Raw genomic sequence first — 25,638 nt, forward strand, 5'->3', positions numbered from 1 at the left:
TAGCTCTTAGTGACAAACATATATTTAGCCCATGACCTAGCAATTCCAATTTTGGGTGTGAGTATTTACCTATATATATGCACCTAGTCATAGGAGGATGTACAGCAGTTTTATTTCTAAAAAAATCCTGTATTAGTTTCCTTTGGCTGCTACAAAAATATACTGTAAGCTCAGGAACTTAAAAACGAAGAAATGTATTCTCTCCCTGGTCTTCTGGGGGTTAGCACTCTAAAGTCAGGCAGGGTATCAGTAGTGCTGAGCTCACTCTAGGGACTCCGGACAAGGTTTCATTCCTTGTCTCTTTCAGTTTCCAGTTTGTAGATACATATGCCAGTTTTCTGTTACTGTAACAAAAGACCTGAGACTATTAACTTAAATGGAGGACAGGCTGGCTTATTTTGGCTCATAGTTTTAGATGTTTCTTAATTGGTTAGTCCATTGCTTTGGGACCAATAGTAAAGTAGCTCAGTATGGTGGGAATGTGAGGCAAAGGAAATCCTCATCTCAAAATGAGATGCAAAAGAGAGAAAGCAGGCCGGGCGTTGGTGGCGCATGCCTTTAATCCCAGCACTCGGGAGGCAGAGGCAGGCGGATCTCTGTGAGTTCGAGACCAGCCTGGACTACCAAGCGAGTTCCAGGACAGCCTCCAAAGCCACAGAGAAACCCTGTCTCGAAAAACCAAAAAAAAAAAAAAAAAAAGAGAGAGAGAGAGAGAGAGAAAGCAGAGGAGGGTGGGACCCTGGTGGTCCCTCCAGGGTCTGCCCTCCTACAATGTCCCATTAAACCTTACCTCTTAGAGGTAACACAACCTCCCACTAGCTACTGCGCTGGGGACTAAGATGTTAGCACATAAGCTTTGGGGGGATGTTATGAGGATAAGCCCGAGACAGAGCACCAAAGAAAGGACTCTGCCAAACCTAACTTTGGTGAAGTAATAAATGAGCTGATTGGTGTTTCACTATGGGAGCATGGCCAGGGGTCACTTAGAGGAGTAAGAATGACTCAAAGGCAACCGGCTCACAAAAATCCACTCTGCTCAGGACAGCTGCATCCCAGGAGCTCCACAGGACCCTCTCCTCTCCCCCAGCACCTAGTTACTGCTTTAATAACCTTGGCAACCGGCCTTGTGGATCTTGGAGCTTCTTGAGCCTCACAAGCCTTGCTGACTCTCATAAGCCTCCTTCCAGGAGAGAGTGCTTCAGTTGGGAGGAAATAAAATACACAACAGGAGACCTTCCAGATCCAAACCTCAGCAGTCGATTGCTGGCATCTCGGCCTCTTTCTCCTGGCCTCTCCTTTCTGTCTGTGCAGTCTCCCTCCTCTTCACTCCTGTGCTCCACCCTCCACCCTTCATGTTGGAGAAGGAAGATTCTACACATGCTAGGCAAGCCTCTACTATTGCATTACAGCCCCTGACCTACACCCTTCTCCCCAGTGTAAAGAGAAATTCTTCTCCAGAGATCTTGATTGTTCTAGAAGACTTTAACTGATAAGGGCTTGCTGCCACTTGAAGTTGGAGGTATTTGAAAGAATGTCATTCCAGGAATAATGCACATACATCCTAGCATGGTTAAGAGGGTAGGATTGCCCCAAAGTGGACTCATATAAAGGACTATTAGGCTGAGTGTAATCCTCAGGTTAAAAGTTACCATACTTGTCCAGGCAGAGGCAAGTGGATCTCTGTGAGTTCCAGGTCAGCCTAGTCTACAGAGTGAGTTCTAGAACAGCCAAGGCTACACAGAGAAACCCTGTCTCGAGAAAAAAAAAAGTTAACATACTTGTACCATGTATAGTGGAATCAAAATGGAAGCAGAGTCAACAGGAGATAAGACAATCCACACCTGACCCTTGGCCAGTTCTGCCTTGTAGAGGACTATGCCCAGGAGTTCTGCCTTGCAGAGGACTGTGCCTAGGGGTTCTGCCTTGCAGAGGACTATGCCCAGGGGTTCTGCTTGTAAAGGACTATGCCCAGGGGTTCCAGCAGTTGGAATAATAAATGCTAGTGGCTGATGTTGAAAGGCTGGAAAGGGAGTGAGCACCTGAAAGATGGCTTTTAATGGGACAATTCAAAGTTATCTGAAAAACTTCTGCCTTCCCTGTATGTCATAAATGGCCCTAGAAAAGTCAAGTGGGGCTTGCAGCCAGAAATACAGAATACTTTCTCATCTGCAACCCAATGCTTTATTTCTGATATATACACCACTTTAATTTTATAACAAGAACAAAAAACTAAAGATTGAATAAAAAAAAGTGTACAGGGCAATGCTGTGGTGGTTGCTGAGATACAATGGCTGACTTTGGAAGCATTCGAGCGTGCTGATATCTTTCTTGCACAAATAAAGCCTGTCTGGGGGTCAGAGAAAGGAGCTTGCTACTAGCTAACCATAGAGGTCTGGAGGTCTGTACAGACAGGCAGACAGGAAGTGACGTAGCTGGGCATTTATATCTTTTCTACTTAGCTGTCTTCAACTCACAAGAAATTGGAAGGCCTAGCTAGCTAGAAATGGTGATGCAGAGGGAGATTCCTACTTTCTGTGGAAAGAATAAAACGGTATTCAATCAAAGTGCCAAGAGAGACTAGGAGACAGGAGATGCAGGGACGTCTTTGCCATAATGGGTAGAAGTGGGGGCACATTTGTCCTATGGTCTTGGAGTTGTAGAGGGATCCAGAACTTTCTCTGAAAGGTCTTGACAGCAACCTTCATGTTATCTGTGCCATAGCCTTGTTAAACAAAGGCAACAGCATCAAGTTTGGAGAAAAAAAAAAAGACCTATGGGCACTATCTCTGTCTTGCCAGTTTTTTTTTTTTAACTTCAATTTTTTCAGGCGTTTGTTTCTTCTTGGCAGTACTGTGCAATACTTCATGAATATCACACAAGGGCTCTACCACTAAGCCACTCAGGGCAATGGAAAAAGACCCTGATGTTGGAGACTTATACTTCCTCATCCCTCAATGAGTCAGCCAGAGACTGTTGTTCCTTCCTTGTGGTAGTTTGCTTTCAATTGCTGTGATAAACACCATGCCTAAAAGCCACTGGGGGGCTGGAGGGTTGATTTCCATTTTACAGCTTATAGACAATCACCAAGGCCTTATACAACCCAGGCCTGCCTGCCCAGGGGTGGCACCATCCACAGCGGGCTGGGCCTCTTACATCAATCATTAATCAAGAAAATTCTTTACAGACGTGCCCATAGACCAGTCCCATGGAGGCGGTTTCTCAACTGAGAGTCCCTCTTCCCAGATATATCTAGGTTTTTGTCAACTTGACAAAAAACAAACCGGCTTCAATCCCAGAACTCAGGAGGCACAGGCAGGCAGATCTCTGTGAGTTTGAGGCTAGCCTGGTCTAAAGAGAGAGATCCAGGACAGCCAGGCAGTCAGGGCTACACAGTGAAACCCTGTCTCCAAAACCAAAATAAAAAAAACCAACCAGCACACTCCCCAAACCTTCACAACAGAAGGCAGGCAGTCACAGCCAACCTAGGGGGCAGGTGCCATGGCAGGTGGACACAAGAGGCCAGACAGCTATTTACCAAGAGCTGGGTGAATGAATCACTGTGTGTGGACGTTTGTCACCACCACGCCCTGGAATCTTCGGCAAAGAATGAGAACAGGCAGCCATTATTACCAGACTCTCCCGGCCCCTCCTCTGGACTGCCACGCCAGCCACCTAAACTTCCCAAGGATCTTTTTTTGTTTGTTTGTTTGTTTTTGTTAAACCTTCTTGAGGTAGCGACTGGCAATTGGGAGGGCCGTGACAGTGTCCCTTTGCTTGAATAGCTCTCCTCTCCTCCCCCAACACGGATGAGGAAGCTGCAGCTGGCCACTACAAACACTGCAAATCTACATTCCTGATCAGAACTACCTGCCCATCCTGGTCACTGCCTGTGGAGCAGCCCAGGAGCCTTCCTCCTGCTGGCTGTGCATCACTGCTATTTACTGCAGGAGGGCAGCTGCTGCCCTGCCTGTCCAGTCTAACCTGCCAGGCACCTTGTCTGTGTGCTCAGGGCTGACTGAAGTGCTCTTCCTCTTTCGGGGCAGAGTGGGAGGAAGAACAGTTCTCTCTGTCTCCACCCCAGCCGCGGCAGGTATTTACAAACATTCCCAGTGGCCCCGTAAGGTTGCTGGCCTGCCTTTAGGATAGCCAGCTGCCCAGGAGTGGTAGTGTACTTGATGGGCATCCAGAGCCCCCTCGTCTGTCAGCCTTGTTTGTCATAGCCCTTGTCACAGCACCTGGGTATCCCTAGTCAGGTTACAGTGCTGTCAAAATGGGAGCAGACATAGTCTCACTCAGTCACTGAGTCTTGGGGACAGTGTGCTGAGACCCCAAGAATGAGAAGAAAACAACCACCTCGTAGGTCCACAACTGGCTAAGAAACGCCCTATCCCCTCTTTATTGACAAATGTCAGATTCCCTCCCTGACTAAGCCTAGTCCCAGGCAATTCCATTGATGCCGGCTCTGGGAGTCCACTGTCAGAGAAAATGGGCCTTACTTACTGGGTGCTGGCGGTGAAGTGCCACCGCCCTCCCCCAACCTGCCATCCCTGCTTAGTCAGTCTCTGTGGGACAGAAACCCAGACACACAAGGTCACAAAAGCTCATGTTGTCAACTTTCCCACTCCACCGCCCTCTCTTTACCCCTTCCATGAGGGAAGAGATGCTGTCCCCTGCTCACGCCGAGAGACTGCCCAGCTCTGGCTTAATCCTTGCTCTGTTCCTTGTGGAAGCAGCACACACACACACACACACACACACACACACACACACACACACACACACACACGTCTGTAATCTCAGCCCTCAGGACAAAGAGAAGTTTGAGGTCAGCCTGCTGTATGTGCAGATACCCTGTTTTTCTTAATAAAAAAAAGTAAATAATATAGTAAAAATAAATATTTAAAATTATTTTTATTTTATGTGTGTGGGTGTTTTGCTTGCATGTATGTCTGTGTACCGCATACATGCCTGGTCCCTGTAGAGGCCAGAAGAGCCTATCAGATCCTCTTGAACTAGAGATAGTTTTGAGTCGCCGTGTAGGTGCTGGGACTCAAACCTGGGTCATCTGGAAGAAGCAAGAAATGCTCCTGGCCGGGCGGTGGTGGCGCACCCCTTTAATCCCAGCACTCCGAAGGCAGAGGCAGGCGGATCTCTGTGAGTTCGAGGCCAGGCTGGACCGACAGCCTCCAAACAATACAGAGAAACCCTGTCTTGTAAAGCCAAAAAAAAAAAAAAAAAAAAAAAAGAAGTACTCCCGACTGTTAAGCTATCTCTCTAGCCCCAGTAATTCTGGAGGATATCAGAGCTGAAAACTTCCTCCCAGAGCCAGTTTTGGATGGCAGATCTAGACTTTGTCCAGCTGGAGGACGCTGAAGAAGCAGGAGAGCCGACTGAGTGGAGACAGCAAGGATGGGCAAGATGCCAGCAGACGGCACAGGGCAAAGAGGGTCTCCAGGGGGACACGGATGCCGGAAAATAGCTGTCGCCTGCATGTTCTCCGTCACAGCTGTCTGGCAACTGGGCATGGTTTAAGGATGCTGCCACGGCTCACAGCCCTCCCCAGGCTGGCTCCCCGGGTCTTACAGTGGTTGTTGATAATCCGCATGTCCTGGCCACCTTGGCCATCTTCTTTTCTTTTTCTTTTTCTTTCTTTTTTTTTTTTTTTTTTTTTGGTTTTTCGAGACAGGGTTTCTCTGTAACTTTGGAGGCTGTCCTGGAACTCACTCTGTAGACCAGGCTGGCCTCGAACTCACAGAGATCCGCCTGCCTCTGCCTTCGGAGTGCTGGGATTAAAGGCGTGCGCCACCAACGCCCAGTTTGGCCATCTTATTTTCTAAGACACCACCACCATCACTCCCCCCCCCCCGCCCCCGCCACGCCTAAAGACTGAGAAACAGGGCAGCTGAATAATCCACTTGCATCAAGTCAAACTTTGGAGAAATCTTTGTGAAGCAGTGGGTAGTATTTAGATAGATGGGGGGGGAGGGGCAGCAAGGGCAGATAAAAGACTGTGGAAGCAGCCCTTGCCTGGAGGGAGAGAAACTGTCTGGGCTGCAGGTTCGTTTATCCGGAAGTCAAGGAAAGCATAGGGGTGGGACCCAAGGAGGCATGACTTCAAGTCTCTAAGTGAGAGAGCAATGCAGCACCGCAGGGCTTCCCGACGTAAGGGGAGCAATTGAAGGGTCACGCGACGGAATCCAGTGGAGGGGAGGGAAACCTGGAGACCTTGGTCGACCTGGTGTCCTGAGAATGTGGTAGGACGGAGGGAGGTGCAGTAAATTGTAGCATGGAAACCAAGACACCAGAGTTCAGTTCCCAGCTTTAATGCAGGACCTCGGATGTGCCGCATCTTTTTCCTGAACCTTTCCTTAATCGCTAAAACCTAAAAGCCTTCCAGTTTGAAGACTTGCCACAGGAGGCCCCTGCCTTTGAAGGATGATGTCCTGAATTACACAGGGAAGTCACCAATCTACTAGACACTGGGAACAAGACAGTAGATGGGTGGGAGGTCAGAGATGGAGCCCAGTGGCATCGCAAGAGGATCAGTGGGAAGAAATGGGGAACCGAAGGGATTAGTTTGGCAATCCCATTTCCAGTTCCCCTTCTTGCTCTTCCTAACCCAACCTCACCTTATTTGGTGAGGGCAGGTACCACCGGCCGGCTCATCACTTACCCTCCCGTTCTCTGTTCCCTTTTGCAGGCCCAAATAACATCCTTACACTGTCCCTGGTGTCTGCCTTCCCTTAGAGCAGTACCCAGGGGACCAGAGCAAGAGGAGCAGTGCTTGTGGTTGGTCTTGGTCGTCTTACTTATCCTGAGCAGTTACCAATTTCGGAACTCCCCCCCCCCCCCGCCCCGTGGACGCAACTGTGCTGAAAACTTCAATGTATCACTTTCTTTACAGCAGTTCAAGGGATGACTGTTGCCTTGTTTCACACAGGAGGAAACTGAGGCAAAGTTTTAAGTAATCTACACAAGGTCACACAGCTGTGGTTTGCCGGTGCAGGTTTAGAAATTACGCATGATTTCCAAGCCAGGGCTTCTGTCTAGCTCCTGTCGCCTCCTAGGGACTCAGGTAGCTGAGGACCTCTTGTTGCATCGTTAAGTCTCTGATCCAAAAGCTTCAGTAAGCGCGAGTCCACGTGACCTTTAGGTCCCCGCCTTCTCCTGGCCCCTCCCGGGTCTCTGTCTCCGAAAGGCCCGCCCCACAGGCAGGTGGCGCGCGGACTCGGGGGCGTGGCGGGGGCGTGGCCGGAAGCCTTAAAGCGGCCCGGGAGCCGGGTGGGCGGTCCAGATCGAGGGCAGCGGCTACCTTCTGAATCCCCAGCCAGCCGGGTACGGCGTCGGCCACCATGTCCCTGGCGGCCTCAGCGGGCCGGGGCCTGGGGACCATGTGGTCCCCCACACATGTCCAGGTGACGGTGCTACAGGCGCGGGGCCTGCGGGCCAAGGGTCCCGGGGGCACGAGCGACGCGTACGCGGTGATCCAGGTGGGCAAGGAGAAGTACGCCACGTCGGTGTCCGAGCGCAGTCTGGGCGCGCCCGTGTGGCGCGAGGAGGCCACCTTCGAGCTGCCGCCACTGCTGTCCTCGGGGGCCTCGCCCGCCGCCGCCACCCTGCAGCTCACCGTCCTGCACCGCGCTCTGCTCGGTCTCGATAAGTTCCTGGGCCGCGCCGAGGTGGACCTGCGGGAGCTGCACCGGGACCAGAACCGCAGGAAGAAGCAGTGAGTGGGCGCGGGGCGTCTAGGGGAGGAAGGGCTCTCGGGCAGCGCTGCTCCTGGGGTGCGAGCGTAACAGTCACCGCGCGATGGCTTCGTTCTAACCCAGCGTCTCGTCCGGCTGTCACGTCCCAGCTCGGTGTAGGGGCTTTTGGGAGGCGGGAGAGGTTTTGAATCCTCGGGGCGCCTCGGAACGCACGGCACACACAGCACTAGATGAATATTTGATGAATGGAAACAATATGCGGGTAAGAGAATTCCTATTAGGTTGGGTACTGTGTGCTTGATGTGCGCTTTAACTTGGGTGGAAGGGCCCTCTGGGTATTTTGTTAAGCTTGACGCTTTGAGCTGAGAACCCTTGGGGCAGGGAGCAGAGAAAACTAATTGGAGTGAAAGCCCCAACACCCCAGAACTGGAGGATTGCTGGGCGGAAAAAGACTCCAACCTGGTGATTGCTGATTCAAATTCCCACCTGAAGACGCCCCCTCAGAAGTTTGGTGTTTTGCCCCGAATTAATGTCAGGCGATGGTTCCAAGATCAGTAGAAGTGAGCATTGTGACTCTTTGGAGTTTGGTAAATTCTCTCTGGTCCTAATTCCTGGTGGTGGCTACTCACTAGCCCACCTGTTGCTCCTCAGTCGAAAGTTCTGACAGGGCACCCCAATTCTGCAGGGAAAGCTGTGCAAACGCCAGTTCACCTTAAAGTCATAACAGATTCCTTTGTTCTTGTTCACCGGTTCTGGAAAGGGCCGCTTAACCAATAGAACACATTTGATTGTGTTCATCTCAAAGAAAGCTTAGACTTGCTTAGCTGGTTACTTTGCTTGACCTTAGAGATGCCAGTCATGCTACCATGTAAACCCCAGTTTATGAAACATGCCGGTTCGGTCCCTGTACTTTAGATATACAGAGTGTTTTAACTTTTCCCTGGGGTGGGGCAGGAGGAGCCAGAACAACTGTAGTTCCCAGGCTAGGGTGGTTCAGTTTCAGCCTGCACGTGTGCAATTGAGTGAGACACCTGATTCGCTTTTGTGGCCACAGGTGAATAGGCGTTTCTGAACTCAAATAAAAAAGGAGGCCCTTGATGTGAGGTTGGATGGGGTAGCCTGAAACAGCCACTTACCAGCCAAGCCATACCTACGTAGCAGAAACCAAAGCCCTCCTTTTTTCCATCTTGATTAAATAAATGGCACTTGAGGGGCTTGGGTTGTTGGCTCTCGGGTCTTCTTCATATTGTCCCATTCCAAGATGAATGTTCACGTCTCTGTTCAGTATCTGTTTCTTAAGTGACTATTTCATATCCTTGCAAGATAGAGTGTATCCCCTGCCAGAGTCCTGGGTCTGATGTCTACTCGATCCTGACTCCCAGGTGGGTTGCTGTAGCTCAGTTTCAACTATTTACAAAAGCAGCTTGCTGCTGCCCTTAATTGATGTTTGCAAAGGGTTCTGCTTCCTGCTTGAGGGCAGCCAGTGAGAGGTTCAAAAGGTCCTGCACTGCAGTGTGAGAGATGACAACCTCCTTGAGCTCCCTTTCATTGTCTCTATCATTTTTCCTCATTTTCTTGAAGGTAATCCTAAACTTAAAGGCTGTTCCTGTTTCTGTCACATGAGCGGGTTACCACTTAGTCACAATATTGACTATCAGGGAAATTGTGCTTACTTAGTGGGTTTTTATAACTGCCATAGACTGTCTTTGACTCTTCAATTAGGTGATATTGCAAAGTTTCCATCTACCTCTTTCTGGGACTTTCCTAGCTTCTGGGGGAACCCCGTTAACATAAGCCTGTCTGATGCCCTGATGTAACTCCAAGGTGCCCCAGGTAGCAGAGAATTGAAGATTAAGATTTAGCCTGAGAGTTGTCAGTTTTAACAGAAAGAAAGAGGTTTGGCTAGAAAATCTATTTGAACTAGTTATTAATGGTTTGATTATACCTTATATGTTAAAAATCAGAAATAAAACCAACAACTAAAATCTTGGTCTGCTCGATCTCTGGTGTGTGTGTGTGTGTGTGTGTGTGTGTGTGGCAAAACAGTTATTGAATAGAAGGTGGTTTCTTTGTTTGGTTTCAGACACTGAGATTTGAGGTCCATTATGTTAAGAGCCAACTTACTAATTGCTCTCTTGATAGACCCCTTTATAGCAATTTTGGAGTCAAGAGAATATGCTCTTTTTCCCCCAAAACAGGGTTTCTCTGTAGCTTTGGAGTCTGTCCTGGAACTAGCTCTTGTAGACCAGGCTGGCCTCGAACTCACAGAGATCCGCCTGCCTCTGCCTCCCAAGTGCTGGGATTAAAGGCGTGTGCCACCAACGCCCGGCGATAACACACACCTTTAAAGTACCAAGTAGTCTACTATATAGGGCAGCCTAATATGCAGGCAGGATGCATTTTAGTAGCAAGGAATGTATGGCCTTCAGTTGGGAAAAGCAGAAAGGAATTGATTTTACTCTTGCATCTGTTAAGGACCTGAGGCTTCAGTGGGTGTTGGTTAAATAGGAGCCAGATAAGTGTTGTGACAATAGCAGACCCCAGTCAGAAGAACATCAGGCAAACAGCATACAGGACCCTCCTCCCAGCTTCTAGTCTCCTGTGGTTGATTGGTTTAAAACAAAAACAGACAAACAAACCTTCCTGAGGCGCTACAAGCAACAAAATTTGGGAAATAGTCTCTTAGAGTAGATTTATTCCACCTGGGAGCTGGATAGGCAAGTAGGAGGGCCATTATGCAAGTAAACACCATAAAATTTGGGAAATAATCTCTTAGAGTAGATTTATTCCACCTGGGAGCTGGGTAGGCAAGTAGGGGGGCCATTATGCGAGTAAACACCATAAAATTTAGTATTGCAGTAATCTTCAAGGTGTTAAAAGCCAGGGAAGGAATGGTGGAGACTCCGCTTCCTGTATCAGTTGAGACTCCAATGGCTGCCTATGAAAGCATTTGGATAGCTTTGTAGAGGTTAGATGGTTTGAAAAGTTCTAAAAGATAGGAGGATGGTAAAATAAGTTACCCATGGAAAGTTTTGGACTATTAAAAATGAGAGTTGAGGAGTTGTTTTTCTGAGAGACTTACATGTAGAGAAATGGCTTAGCTGACCATCGGGGTCTTGAACTCACAAGTAAGCAGTTGGTGGTGTGCTTTAGGCTTCTTATGCACGTTTAAATTGTTTTATAGCAGGGTGGAAAATTTAAGCAATATTGTTACTGGTTACACGCCCCCCCCCCTTCTTTCTTGTAATTTCCCTTACAGATAACGTAGGGCCTTCCTGGCATCTCTCAGGCAGTGTGGGGCCCCTCCCTCTCCAGTGTAGAAACCAGAGCTCCTGGCTCTCTGAACATCTTGGGATAAGCACCCCTCCCTCTTCTTGGCTTTGGGATGAGATGACCACAGGAGAGGAGTATATCAAAGGTGTCACTAGGTGATGATGGCATTACTTATGATTTCACTTGTCAGACGTTCAGTAAGAATAGAGGAGGCTCTACCTGTTCCCCGCCGCTTCTCATCTCTAAAGTATATCTGTTCTTTTAATAGATGCCTTTTCCCCCCTGGCACTAGGAATTGAACCCAGGGCCTGATGTATGCCGAGCAGGCGCTCTGAGCCACTGAACTCTATTCCCAACCCTCCAAAGTACTTTGTGTGTGTTGTGCTTGTGTGCACAGCACATGTATGTGAGTGTGCATGTGTGTGCGTAAGGGTCCATGTAGAGGCCAGAGGCTGACATCAGGTGATCTCCTCAGCATTGCCCTCTACCTCATGTATAAGGCAGGCTCTCCCACTTGAACACAGTGTCTAGCTAGCCAACTTGCTCTGGGGATCACCTGTGCCTGTCTCAGATTGTGGGCCACCACACCTACCTGACATTAATGTGGATGTTTACTTGGATCCTCAGGGTTGTGAGGCAAGTGTTTTTACCTGTTAAGTCAAATCCCCATCCCCCTCCACCTTAGTATTTGAGGCGAGGTTTCTGGATCTCATTGATTTGCCTGAACTGGCTAGCCAATAAGCAGCAAGGTTCTACCTCTCTGTAGTTGGCCCAATGCTGGGGTTGTAGACGCTAGCTGCTGTGCCTGGCTTTTACGTCGTGTGGGTATCCAAACTTGGGCCCTTATGCTTGCCTGAAGGCCCTTTACCAACTGAGCCATAAGCACTTTTTAGGACTGCTGTATGCCGGATGTTGGGTTTAAAGTGCTAGAGAGGATGGTGCTTGCTTTCTGGAAGTTCGGAGCCTTGTTGGGAAGTAGATCGTAAACAGGAACACAAGAAAGAAATAACATATTGTGCTCAGTTGTGGAGAAGAACAAGCTATCAGAAAAAAAAAAAAAAAGATTGGTTCTGGAGAGATGCCTGGAGGTTGAGAGCATTGGCTGCTCTTTCAGAGAACTTGGGTTTGATTCCCTGCACGCATATGGTGGCTCACAACTGCCAGTAACTCCAGTTCCAGGGTTTCTGACACCCTCTTCCAGCCTCTAGGGACCCTGCCTGCAGATGATGAGCAGGTGTTTGTGCAAGCAAAAAACAAAACAAAAAACCCCGCACACATAAAATCAAAATAAAAAATATGTCTTAGAAAAAATATGTATTAAAAAATGACCAGTGCTCGAGAGATGGTTCAGCAGGACCTGAGTTCCATTCCCAGCACCCACGTGGCAGCTCACAACTTCTGTAACTCGAGTTACAGAAGGGATCTGATGCCCTCTGTCTTCCCCTCCAAGGACACTGCATGGACATAGCGCATGGACATGCACACAGGCAAAACACCCATACACATAAAATAAATAAGAGGAAATTATCTTTTTTTTTTTTTGGTTTTTCGAGACAGGGTTTCTCTGTGGCTTTGGAGGCTGTCCTGGAACTCGCTTGGTAGTCCAGGCTGGTCTCGAACTTACAGAGATTCGCCTGCCTCTGCCTCCCGAGTGCTGGGATTAAAGGCGTGCGCCACCAACGCCAGGCTGAGGAAATTATCTTTTAAAAAAAAGATCGATAAGAGGATGCTATAAAGGAGACTGGGAAGCAGGACGTGATGGCACCTGTCATCTCAGTTACCAGGGAGGGAGAGCCAGGAATATTGCCTGAGCCCGAGAACTCAAGGCTGTATGGCAAGAGCGTATCTCATAAAATAATAATAGTGAGAACTCAAGGATAGCCTGGGCTGTATGGCAAGAGCCTATCTCATAATAAGTAAGCTTTTGTTTTATGCATATGGTGCTGGGCATGTGCTGCACTACTTAACTATATCCCTAACTATGCATGTCAATGAGTCAGCTGGCCTCTGAGACAGGCATCTGAAGAATAAAGAGAGATTCCAGGGGCCTGTGCAAAGGCCCTGAGGCAGGAGCACCCAGGAAGCTGGAGGATTGGTTTTGTAGGGTAAGACCGAAAGAGAAAGGAATAGCTTAATTTGAGCAGGAAGCCACCAAGTGTTCAAAGCAGGATGGTGTGATCCAATTTGAACATGGCCTAGTCTGGAATCCCACAGATGAAATGGGAGGCCTTTGCAGTAATTAAAGCGGTGTGATGGTGATCGTTATGGAGACAGGAAGTAGTGGGTCCTTTGAGAAATATTTTATAGGTTTAATTGCTCTGCCTCCTGGTAGGGGCTGTGGGGGAGGAAGTGATAAGATTGAACAAGCAGTAAAATAAAGGGAGCTACGTGTTGAAAGTGAACCAGGAAATAGTTCTGCTTTCTTACCCCAGCAATCACCCCGAGACCAGGGTGAGGTCACCATGACAAAGACAACTTTGGGCAGTGCCCCTTGTGAGTTGAGTCTTCTGTTGAAACGAATGACTCGGGCATGCCACTGAAAGCAGGGTGTGGATGTGTGTGTACAAATGCCGACTGTTTCAGTGCAGACCGAGTACTCGGCTGGTAATTGTGGATGGTGTAACCTCATTGGTGTGCTCTGTGCAGTTGATGATGTCACAGTTTCAAGGAAAGCCTAATGTAACATGACAACAGAGAGAGAGCAGCCTGGTACCAAAACCTAAGACTCGAGTAAGCCAATCATCTACTTCACATCCGAGACGGCGAGTGTTGAAAAGCCTTGGGTCTTTCCATTTTGCTAAATTCCATTCTATTCAAAGACCTTTACGGTGTCTCTGTAGCTACCATCCGAGGAAGGGTTTTATAGGTAGTATTTGATAGGTCATTTGAATTGCAGCTATTAACTTTGAAATGTAATAATTACATTATAAGCAGTACGTGTACTCGTTAAAATGCTATCGACTCCAACATGTAGCTGCTGAGCTATCCATTAAAACACTCTGTCCTGGGAAATGCTGCATCTCCCTTTCTCCTCTTCTAGGAGGGACAGCTAGCTCTGGGTTTGCTCCATGGGGATTAGGGTGCTCAGGACTGAGGAGTCATTTGATCTTTACGTCTCAGAGCAATTCCCAGCCAGACCTTTGGTTCTGGGTCTAGTGCAGGCCTCTAAACACCAGGACCTTTGAACTTCAGCAAAACCAATACCCAAGCCTTGTACTGGCAACTGGGTCTTTGTCCTCACAAGGTGCCCTGAGTCAGACGGGGTAGGGAGGGGCATAGGAAACCATGCCTGAGGTGCCTGCTTTCACCTGACCGCTCCTGTCATGTTTATTGTGTGATCAGGGACTTGGTCATTGTTGAGAGTCAGTGAGTGGCTCTCTGAGTGAATAGCTGAGATTCCTGCATGGTAATGGTAGTTGGCATTCAAGGTTTTGATTTGTTTGGCTAGTTGGTTGGCTTGTTTGAACCACGCAGTCCAGTCTGGCCTCCAGCCTCCAGCCTCCAGCCTCCAGCCTCTGCCTCCTAAGCACTAGAATTACCGGAGTGCACTTTCACACCGGGCCCAGGGAGCCTCCTTTCCTGAAGGGATATGTTGATGATGAGGTAAAGAAAAACCCAGGGTCTGAGTGTCCAGTGTATCCCTGGGGGACCTGAGGAATGCGCCCTGGGAAGAAGAAAGGCAGCTGTAATGGTCTTCCCCGAATGCTGGCCTTTGAGCTACCCGAAGGAAAGGCATTTACAAGTGACACCACAGAAGTATTGCTGGAGCGGCTACTACACACTCATTTTTTTTTCATATGTGATCAAGGACATAGCTAACCTCCAGAAGACTCAGAGCTTCCAGAAAGCCTGGTGTAAAACGTCCTGGTGTTATGACCGAGAACGCTTGAGGTGAAGGGCAGCCGCAGCAGACTGAGTCCTGGGGTGTTTGTTCACGGCTGTGACTGCTCAGAGCACGGGTCTCTCGTGGTCAGTGAGTGTGACCTGTGCCCTTCACCAGCACGGAGCTTTCCACTTTTACTAATCATTTGTTATTAAGATGCGGTTTTAGAATAAAATGCTTTGGGTATGTTTTCTTCCTGCTTTGAACCGACGGTGATTACAAGATAAATCACAGGTTCTCTGCTCCCTTGCCAGGAGCTCATAGAGGGGTGTACATTCATCTGTGTACGGGGCGGGGGCAGTGGACGGAATGTTCTTTGATGTTAGTCACTGAAGTTTGTTTTCTTTTGTCTTGGCCAAGGCATGGGGGGGAGCATCAGGCTATGCACTTTCTTTTCCCATCCTTAAGCTCTCTTTTTGGGGAGGGATATCACTCACTGTCGTGATAAATTCCTTTGGCAGGCCACGGGTGATTCATTCATTGGTCACGGTTATGTAGTCTAGGCAAGAGCTGAGGTTCTAGGTCCCATCACACAGTAGTACCGTTTGTGGCATTCTTAGGTAGGATCAACTTTATAAGTAGATCACTTAGGCTTATGTGTTGAAAAATGAGGTTTTTTTTTTTTCCAAGACGGGGTCTCTCTGTGTCCCCTGGCTGTCCTTGAACTGGCTCTGTAGACCAGGCTGGCCTCAAACTAGGAGGTCCGCCTGCCTCTGCCTCCCTAGTGCTGGGATTAAAGGTGTGTGCCACCACTACCTGACTGAGTTAAATTTTGTAATCCTTAGAAAATATTTTCATAAGGGTACTTAGATAAGGGTGCCCAGTGGCATTGCTAACTTACCTCAGGAGCCTCTGTCTGCTTCCCATACACCCGCTGGTGTAAAAGCCATAAAGCCCTCCATGATGATTTTTACATTTCCCCAACAAGTTCCAGAACATTTACTTTGATCATGACATTTTAAAAGTCATCCATTAAAAGAACAGCTCTTGGAAATTATATAATATCAATTGTGTAGGCGAATGTTTTCCTACATCTTAAAATGCAAATTCATTGATACTTAGTAACGTTAGGTGGGCGTGTTTGAGTATTTGCTAACATAGTTAGAACGGTTTGTCCTCCATTTCCATGTCGGGAACCTTGTGACTCGGTCAACTGTAGGGTACTCAGGTGGTGGGATGTCATGTAGCCATCAGAATTGGTGGTATGATGATTATAAGGCGTGTGCCATGTGCTACAAATGGCCTGTGTGTTCTGATTCCGGCTAAGTAGTAATTATAGCTACAACTTACAGCAGGCCTTGTTCTAGAGACTTAACATGTATTAAGTCCTCTAAAGTTTATGACATCCTTCTGAGACAGGTACCCTCAACCTTGTCTCAGAGGGGGAGCTGGAGTCAGAGAAGGCTTAGGCAGGTTGCCCCAGATCTCTGTTTGGAGCTGTTACCTGGACAGGAAAAAAACATAAAGGGGGTGTATGATATGGTGGTCGTTGGGTCAGCATGGGATTGGGTGCACCTTTAAAAACATACTTGCTTTTTCTTTTTCTTGTAACATGTCTTACTTCTGTATGGGAGTGACTTTTGATTTTGTTTCTGTTTGTTTGTTTGTTTGTTTGAGACAGGATTTTGCTTTGTAGCTCAGGCTGACCTAAAACTCAAATCCTCCTGCCTCAAGCCTAAGTGCTGGATTCCAAGTGAACTCCACCATGCCCTGTTGTCTTGATGACTTTCTTAAAGAATTTCTAAAGACCAGACAATATAACTAAGTACCGAAAGCATTTTTCCACCCTTCCCCTGTGTGTGTGTGTGTGTGTGTGTGTGTGTGTGTGTGTGTGTGTGTGTGTGTGTGTATGTGCCAGTGCATATATGAAGTTCAGAAGACAACGTGAGTCATTTTGCTTCTCTCCTTCTATCACGTGAGTCCCAGGGACCTAACTCTGGTCGTCAGGGCCAGCCAGAGTCTCTTATCTGCTAAGCCATCTCCATCCAGATAGTTCTTCACCTGCCGCCCATGTGTTTTTTCTTCATGTGTCTCTTACCAGCTCTTAGGTCTGTTTTCGTGGCTCCGAATAAAGAGGTGGGAGTTAGAGCAATAGCAGGAACCGTCCTCCTCTCTCAGGATGCACTGGTTCTGCCAGCGACTGCCAGTGGGCAGAAGGAAGGGTTTGGGAGTGGAAGGTTAGCCAATGGCTACTTCTGCAATCAGAGTTAGGCCCTGTTGTCACCTACCCACCTCATTCCACAGCAAAACTTGCTGAACTGCATAGCTGCTGTAGAGTGCACACCGACAGCATGATGTGATACAGATCATCTCTGTCCCTGCTGCTCCGCACTGATACCATGTTCTCCAGGGCAGCAGTGCTTTGAACCTCAGCAGCCCACTGTGTGGCATTCTGCCCTATTCCCAGTGCCCAGGGAAGACAATTCTTGAGTTGCTTCATAAGCACTCTCCATCTGGGAAAAGACTGTCCTGTTTCCAGATACTCTTAGGATGCTCTTCTGGTCCTCCCTCCTCCCCGATGCTGGGTTTCCATGGGGATGGTGATGGTTTGTGTGCTACAGCCCGTAACTGAGATTTAGCCTGGAAAGGGGAGTGTGTAGTTCTGCTGACCCTGAAGTCTAACCTAGACCCAGAGACCTTGAAATGAACTCTGACGTCTAGAGTGGTAGAGCTGCTGGTGTTTCCCTCCACTGGACCCTTCTAGGGTAAAAAGTAGATGCTGCATCTATTAGTTTTCCAGGACAGATGCTTGTTTGAGATGAGTTTGAACTTTAGTAGGAGAGTCTTTTTATGTGGAATATTTTTGCATGCTTCACAGTGAGGAAGTTTCCAGCAGTGGCCCCCATGTTTAAAGTTAGGAATTGGCAGCAGGAGCAGTAGTGAGGTTCAGTGGGTAAAGGGACTTACTTGCTGTCAAACCCTTCCGTACTTGGGAGCCACTCCTGACCCCTGCTAGGTGTCACCATGGCACGGTTGCTACCGTACATACAGTGTGTGCACACATCCAAATAAACAAGTAACAAATGTCATTTTCAGATTAAAAACAAAAGGAAATAGAAGGCAGGCAGTCCCTGTCCCCGTAGCTGATGCTTTGTGGTGTGTGGTGCCCGTTCTCCTCCCCGACGGAGAGGCAAGCCGTGGGCCTCTTCACCACTGTAACTGCAGTGCAAAGCTGACAGATGTGTTTGCATAGGACCTCGAAGAGCGTGAATTCTCTACGTGTGGCCGCCTTCTGCAATGTGAAAAGCATGTTCGCTCCGCCGGCCACATAATGTTGCTTCTGAGGTGTTCCTGGCAGTTCTGAACCCACCAGTGGGAGCTGTAGGGATGTGATGGGAGGAGCCGCGTTTCCCTCATCTGTGGAGGAAGATCCTGTCTTCCTCAGCATTCCCTAGTTCACCCTCCCTTCTCCCTCCTCCCTGTCCCCCAACAAGAACAGGCTTTGTCTCACTGTGTACCCAAGACTGGTCTCTCATGATCCTCCTGCCTCCGTCTCCCAAGTGCCAGGATTATCAGTATTATCTCCTTTAAGACACCTCTGTATATATCTAGGAAACATAAACAATATTTGATAGATTTTTTAGCTGTTACATTATCTGGGAGCCCTCACACACTCCACCCCAACCCCAGAAAAGAAGCCCTACCTAAACACCACAAGGTAGATTATTTGGATAACACTTTTTTTTTTTCCACTTGGGAGAATACAGAACTGGTCATTGTTTCTAGGAGAGCATGGGGAAGGATTGGCACAAGTAAGGGACCAAGTTTCTTGTTCTCTGGCATCTCATGTGATCAGAATGCTTATGCTAACCTGTTGTCACTAGAAAATGTTACCTACAAGGGCACCCAGCCCAGGATGGAGCCCCTGCCTCTTATACACAAGACCCTAGGGTTTCATTTTTTGGTAGGTGAAAGAACTTTTCATATCGTGGACTTTAAAATAAAACTTGTTGCGTGGGATTATGGCTTTCCTGCTGCACTCTGCCCTTTGGACAGAAAAAAAGAGCCCAGCCCTGATGGAAAGATAATGGAAGCTCCCTGGCTCCGTGTGAAAGGTAATGCCGATCACCTACGCTGCAACCCTGCAACTGTAGGCTGGGTGGCCATGCTGGGTCACAGATTATTTACCAACTGCTTCTCTGGGTGGGCAGGAATGAAGTGAACTAAAGGCAAAAAACAACAGACAAAACCACCGAAAAATGGTGTTGAAGCCCACAGCCATAATCCGATTTGGGATTCCAGAGGGTGAGTCATTCGTGAGCTTTGTTAATGGAGTTTTCAGGCTCAAAGCCTGGGCTCTGGCAGATCAAAGGCTTGCTTGCCCACCTGCCCCAGTGAGCCACGGAAGAGACAAGTAATACTGGGAAAGGGGGGTTATTCAACACGGCCGGCCGCGGCCCCGAGTCTGACTGGGCTTAAATACAGCGCTAACGGTCCGCATAATTAAGCAGTCCTATCTTGGTGTGACTCCCCCGCCTCCCATCGTCCAGCAACATTACCTGACTCCGATGTATCCTGTTAAGTAGTCATATGATAAGTTGCCAGAACTGTGTGAAATCTCTTCCTGCGAGAGAGTTTCCTCCTCTAGCCAGCAGTGCGACTCTCCTGAGGAAATTTTAGTATTTGGGACACAGTATCTCTTTAGAATATCTTGTCTGACCACGAGAACGCAACCCGCAGAGTCAACTAAACAGGGCCCATAGGGGCTCACAGAGACTGAACCAGCAGCAATCAGGGCGCCTGCATGTGTCTGACCTGGGTCCTCCGCATGTGGGCTGTGGTTTCTGTGGTCTTTGAAACTCCTAACTGTGTGTTGGTAGGGGCGAGGCAGGGGGGTGGGGGTATCTCTCACTCTTTTGTGTGCCCCTTAGGACCATTTCCTCATTGGGTTGCCTTGTCCGACTTTGGTATGAGGATTTGTGCCTGGCTTATTGTGATTTATTATGCTGTGTTCAGCTGATGTCGCTGGGATGCCTGCAGTCTCTCTCCCCACTCCCTCTCCCCCCTCCCTCCGTCTTTAAATGGAAAAGGATGAGTGGATCTAGAGGAGCGGGAAAGTTGGGGGGGGGCGACTGGAAGGAATAGAGGAAGCGAAACTGTGATCAGGCTGTAATGTATATAAAGAGTTTTTTAAAAACAATAAAAAGAATGTCTTCTCTGCTGTCAGGCGATTTCACTGTGGCTTCTGCTTGGGCTGATGACAAGCATGTCGGGATTGTATTGGCAGAAGCATTTCTTTCCCTGCCGTAGTCGGAACATTCTAGATGGCATTTGTTGGGAGCTTGCTCTGCCTGTGATTCCGACCCTGCTTCTCATGCTCCCTCGAGACTCTGGAGCTTCCTCAGTTGCCGGCTGGTTGAATTCAGGTTTGCTTATGAAAACAAAGCAGCAAGAACAGTTGGTGTTGCTCACACGGGTGCAGAGGTTTGGAAAGGCAGTCCCACTCCAGTGCTTGGGCGGCGGGTAATAATAGGTGGGAGCATCCTGGGGTTGGCTACAAGGTTGCTTAGAATAAACACTTTGGCCGGTATAACCTTTAGGAAGGCAAGCCGGCCGCCGGGAATGGTCAGGTGGCATGCTCTGAAGGTCTTGAACGCGTTTGCCTGCCTCGGAAGACTGGTGGAGAAGCCCTAGCCCCAACCCCTTCTCCCTGCATGGCCCTGATGCCTGCAGCCCCTGCTATGGTCAGCAGTCAGCTGTACTTTACGTTCAGCTTTCAGCCACTTCTCCTTTTCAGGTGCCTACGAGTAATATTACAAAAGCCAGACACCTTTCATCACCAAGGCAACCACGCTTACCACGTGACTATCAGGGAAGGAAAAACACAACTAATCCTCTCAACCTCTTGACAAATATGCAAAGTATTCCAGGCCAGGCCCTGCCCTAGACGATGTAGGAGGCTTGCTGGGAGAATCAAGTTAGACCCGCATCTTCCAGCTACGGCTGTGCTCCCCCTGACCGCTGCTTCACATTTGTAGCTCTAAAACTGTGAAAGAGTTCTCTTTGCCAGTCCTGGCTGGCATCTGGCTTCACCTTGCTGGGTCTTGGCTGTGTTTCTTGATGCCGCTCAAGTCCTTCCTGGCAGTTTTGTGGATTGGATCTTCGGTGGTCATCTTACAGGTTCTGACAGATGGCAGATCGTGTTGGAGTTTTCCCCTCTCCTTTTATTTTAGGATATCTAGGTTGAAGGTGTATGGACTGGGCTTAGCACACACACACACACACACACACACACACACACACACACACTACAAAGGGGAGGGGATGTTTTAAACCCCCCTCAGAAAGAATTTGAAAATGAATCAGGACAATCATCTTAAAGTGAGCCTCAGGAAGAGGAACTTGGAATACGGGGAATCCTTCCTAAGGTCTGCAACGGCCCTGGAATCGGAGCAGTTTCTAAGCGTCGTCTCCTTCACCTGTAAAGTGCCCACCGTGCCCTCCTGTGGGGCTCCAGTGAGGCTCCGGCACACGTGATGAAGGCAGGGCATGCTGCAAATGCAGTTGGAGGGTTAGGGTTCAGCTTTCCTGTGTACAGAGTGAGCCAAAGATGGAGGGTGGGTCGCCTTTGCTGGGGGAGGGGAATTGACCTTTGCTGAGCTGCTGTTGGAGGTGAGAGGAAGTTATGCTCATTTGGACAAAACCATCATTTCCTTAAAGTCTAGGCCCTAGGCTTTTAAGTAGGTCACTGAAAAAAAAAAAAAGGAAGTTAGTTCTTCATTTGCGAGATGGCCTGTGGGTGACTCTCTGGAGGCTGGGTATTTGGAATTGGTTGTCCCATAATGCACCTGCAATGAATTGGGCTCCCAGTTCACCAGAGATCAGGTTTCCAGATGAAACATGAATGCCAAGGAGATCCCCCTTTCTGAAGTTTGCAGTCTAAGTCTGGTACCCCATTGTTTGCCATATCTTGAAGTAGCTTGCAAAGGGCCATGTAGAACACTTGAGGGATGTTTGAAATATTCTTTTCTGATGGCTAAGTCACATGTTAATGCTTCCTGGCCAGGTTTTCATTATTTCAAATTGTGACAAAGTGCAGAATTGAGCAATTTCTTAATGAACCAGGGGATTGAACCCAAGGCATCTCATAATGCCAGGCAAGTATTCCACCATTGACTACATTCCCAGACTAAAATGTACCATTTTAACCACCTCAAGTGTGCAGCTGTGTATCCATTCACATCCATCTCCAGAAACTTTTCATTTTTTCCAGGTTAAACCAGAGTTTAGTGCTCGTCAGGCATTGCTTCCCTGTTCTGCCTATTCCCAGCCCCCTCAACCACCATTCTGCTTTCTATCTCAATGAATTTCCCAGCTCTGGGTCCCTCATGTGAATGGAATCATAATTTAGTGTTTGTCATTTGTAGCTTTTTTGAAAATCCTCTTTTTCTTCTTGAAACAGAATTTTGTATGTTCTTTTTCTCCCTGTCAGGCTTTATTCCTTTCTATAAGCGTAAATTAAAAAAAAAAAAAAACGTTTGTTGGTGTTTTGCCTGCATGTGTATCTGTGTACCATGTGCGTGCAATTCCTGTGGAGGCAGAAGAGGGTGCTGAATCTCCTGGAACTGGAGTTATAGATGGTTGTGAGCCACCATATGGATGCTGGGAATTGAACCAGGATTCTCGGGAAGAGCAGCCAGTGCGCTTAACTGCTGTGCCGTCTGATATTTATATGTAAATTTGTACAATAACTTAACTGTCCTTACTGAAGGAAAATATGACATTGGAACTAATTTTGATATAATTCTTTTCTTTATTTTGAGGTGGGGTCTTGCTTTTTTTGAGGAGAGATTTGAGTATTATTCTGTCTTTTTCTTATTGGAAATAATTTTTTCATGCTATATATTCTGATAAAGGTTTCCCTTCCCCCAACTTCTCCCAGATCTTCCTACCCACCCAACTCCTTGCCTTCTTTCTCTCTTTAGAAAACAAACAGGCAAATAAAACAAACATACCAGACTTTTTTTTTTGTTTCATTTCTTTTGTTTTTCAAGACAGGGTCTCTCTTTGTGGATAAGGCTGGTTTTGAACTCAAGAGATCCACCTGCCTCTGCCTCCCAAATGCTGGCATTAGAGGAGTGTACCACCACTGACTGGCTTAACATATCAGAATTTTTAAAAAAAGAAAAGAAAAAGAAACACAGAAAGCAAAATCCATAGACACACAAAATCCAAAATCATAATATACAAGCAAAAGATCAATAAGGTTAAAAATGTCTGAACAAAGCAATATGAGACAAAAAAAATCTGCAAATGTATTGAATTCATTTGATTTGGCTATCTACTGCTGGGCCTGCCCTTAAGTGTGGTTTGTCTACCCATGGAAACTCCATTGCAGAAAATTAATTTTCATTTGCCAGTGTTTGTCAGCTGGAGGCTTTTGGGTTAGGGATGGGGGCACGTGTCCACTTCTCCCTTTCATCCGTGGGAGCCATCTGGCTTGAACCTCTGCATGCCCTGTGCACGCTGCTACAGTCCCTGTGGCTCATATGTGCCCCAGTCCCATTGTGTCTAGAAAGTCTACCGTCCTTGGTGTCCTCCATTCCCTCTGGCTCCTACAGTCTCTCCACTTCCTCTTCCACCGAATTCCCTGAGCCCAGGGTGGGGGGTGGGGGTGGAGAGGGATTTGATGGCGATATCCCACTTAAGACTTAATGTCCCAAGGTCTCTCACTCTCTGCATATTGTCCAGTTGTGGGTCTCTGTTAGTCCCTGTCTTTTTTATTTTCTGAGATAGGGTCTCATTATGTAGCCCTGGTAGCCTCAAACTCACAGAGATCTGTCTACCTTTGCCTCCCAGCTTCTGGGATTAAAGGCATGCGCCACCACACCTGACTAAGGTAGTGTTGTTAAAACGTTTAGGTTTATCCAGTAAGGAGACACAGACCGCGACTCAACGATCCCACGTGGAGTTTATTGGTGGACGGGGAGGGAAAAGGGGAGCAGAGAGAGAGAGATGAGAGAGAGAGAGAGAGAGAGAGAGAGAGAGAGAGAGAGAGAGAGAGAGAGAGAGAGAGAGAGAGAGAGAGAGAGAGAGAGTAAGAGCAAGAGCAAAAGAGTAAGAGAGAGTAAGAGAGGAAGAGGAGTAAGAGAGAGTAAACGGGCAGGGGTCAGTCCCTTAAAGGGGTCCTTTGCACCTGCCTGGTTCTCACGGAACTCTGGGCTGGCCAGAGTGTTGCCTGAGCGCATCCTGCCAAGTAACAGGGCAGGCCAGAGTAATGCCTGAACCTTTCATTCCCACCTTTATTTATGATTAAAAAGAGATGGGGGTGTTAGACGTGGCAGGTTCGGGATCAAGGACGTTGAGTTCTTAAGACTGCTTCCTGCTGACCTTGGGGCGTCGATCATCTTTGGGGGAACCTGAGAAAGTTGGGGTGTTGCCATGCTGGTTGTTCTATTGTAGTCCAGGGCGTATGGGACTCTCTGTAGTCCAGGCTGTAAGGGACTGTCTGGCGCCTCTGTAGATCTGGCAAGATGTTAGCAGAGTAGAGAACAAAGTTAGGTTTAAAATTTTCTTTTTTAGGTCCTGGCATTTGTAGGGAAGATTGTAAGATGAGGGAGGGGTTCCCGAGGGGTCCCAAGATGAGGGAAGGGAGTTCCAGGACCAGGGAGAGGTTGAATAATATTTGGAGTGAATCTGACCTGTTTGGATGGGTTCAATTTGGCTTTCTGGAACTGACAAGAATCCTTTGAGTTTGTGAAAACATAAGTATTAGACATACCCTTGTCTAGCATATGGACCAAAAAAAAAAAGTTCAGGGCTAGGCTAGGGATATAGCTTGAGGTAAGAACACTTGCCTGTTCGATGGCATGGTTCCATCCCTTGCACTACAAAACCGAATAAATAAAAGCAAAGTTCTGTATTGTTCCCCACCCGCTCACTCCTCATTGAGACAGTGTAGAAGAGCGTTCGTGTGAGAGCTGAGAGCAGCAGAGAGGAAATCACTGGTGACGTCAGGAGCCCCTTGGAGCTGCTTCCATGCAAAGGTAACCTCTCATCTTTTCCTCCTCTAGATGGTACACCTTGAAGTCCAAACCAGGAAAGAAGGACAAAGAGCGGGGAGAGATTGAGGTCGACATCCAGTTCATGAGAAACAACATGACCGCCAGCATGTTTGACCTCTCCATGAAAGATAAGTCTCGGAATCCATTTGGAAAACTGAAAGACAAGATCAAAGGGAAGAATAAGGATGGCGAGTCGGACACCGCTTCAGCCATTGTCCCCAGCACGACACCCTCAGTGGACAGCGACGAGGAGTCTTTCTCAAAAGACAAGAAAAAGAAATCAAAGATCAAGACTTTGTTTTCCAAGTCGAATTTGCAGAAGACGCCGCTCTCCCAGTCCATGTCTGTCCTGCCTACTTCCAAGCTGGACAAAGTGCTGCTTCGTCCCGGCGACTTGCAGTCCCGGTGGGACGATGATGACAACGAGGATGAGTCCTCCTCCGCCTCGGATGGTGAGTTCCTGTCTGCTAACTCATCTGCTTCCCTAACCTTCGCTCTGAGAAGGAAGAGGCGGGTCTTTGGGTTTTAGTTACCACAGCGATGCTGGTGACGACGTTCAGTGAGGCTTTGTTTCTCAAGAGAATACAAATGTCTTCTCCAAGGGTTTTGGAGCTCACAGAATAAGTGGGTTTGAGGGGGTTTTGCGGCTGTTTGGTTTTTTTCACAGTCCTGGGATCTGGCCCAGGGCCTTGAGTATGCTGGGCAAATGCTCTCACACTGGCCATACCCCTAGCACCTGCTGTATGTAATAGAGTGAGACTATAGGACCGTG

General features: G+C 48.1%; 1 protein-coding gene across 3 annotated transcripts in view; it reads left to right on the forward strand.

Moving 5' to 3' along the window:
• The first annotated feature begins 7,275 nt into the window (after positions 1–7,275).
• The window catches only part of Rab11fip1 (RAB11 family interacting protein 1), a 38,560-nt gene continuing 20,197 nt past the window's right edge, over positions 7,276–25,638 (forward strand). Inside the window, exons 1-2 of one of the 3 annotated variants that reach the window (XM_040731758.1) lie at positions 7,276–7,726; positions 24,876–25,318. In XM_040731758.1, the coding sequence (XP_040587692.1) occupies positions 7,353–7,726; positions 24,876–25,318 (817 nt within the window). In that variant the 5' untranslated portion in view covers positions 7,276–7,352. Of the gene's footprint in view, positions 7,727–7,815; positions 7,969–24,875; positions 25,319–25,638 lie in introns of those variants that run through there. The other 2 variants (XM_040731760.1, XM_040731759.1) reach the window with 2 other exon arrangements.

Source organism: Mesocricetus auratus, unplaced genomic scaffold, assembly GCF_017639785.1.
Source record: "Mesocricetus auratus isolate SY011 unplaced genomic scaffold, BCM_Maur_2.0 Super-Scaffold_100026, whole genome shotgun sequence".
Taxonomy (NCBI): domain Eukaryota; kingdom Metazoa; phylum Chordata; class Mammalia; order Rodentia; family Cricetidae; genus Mesocricetus; species Mesocricetus auratus.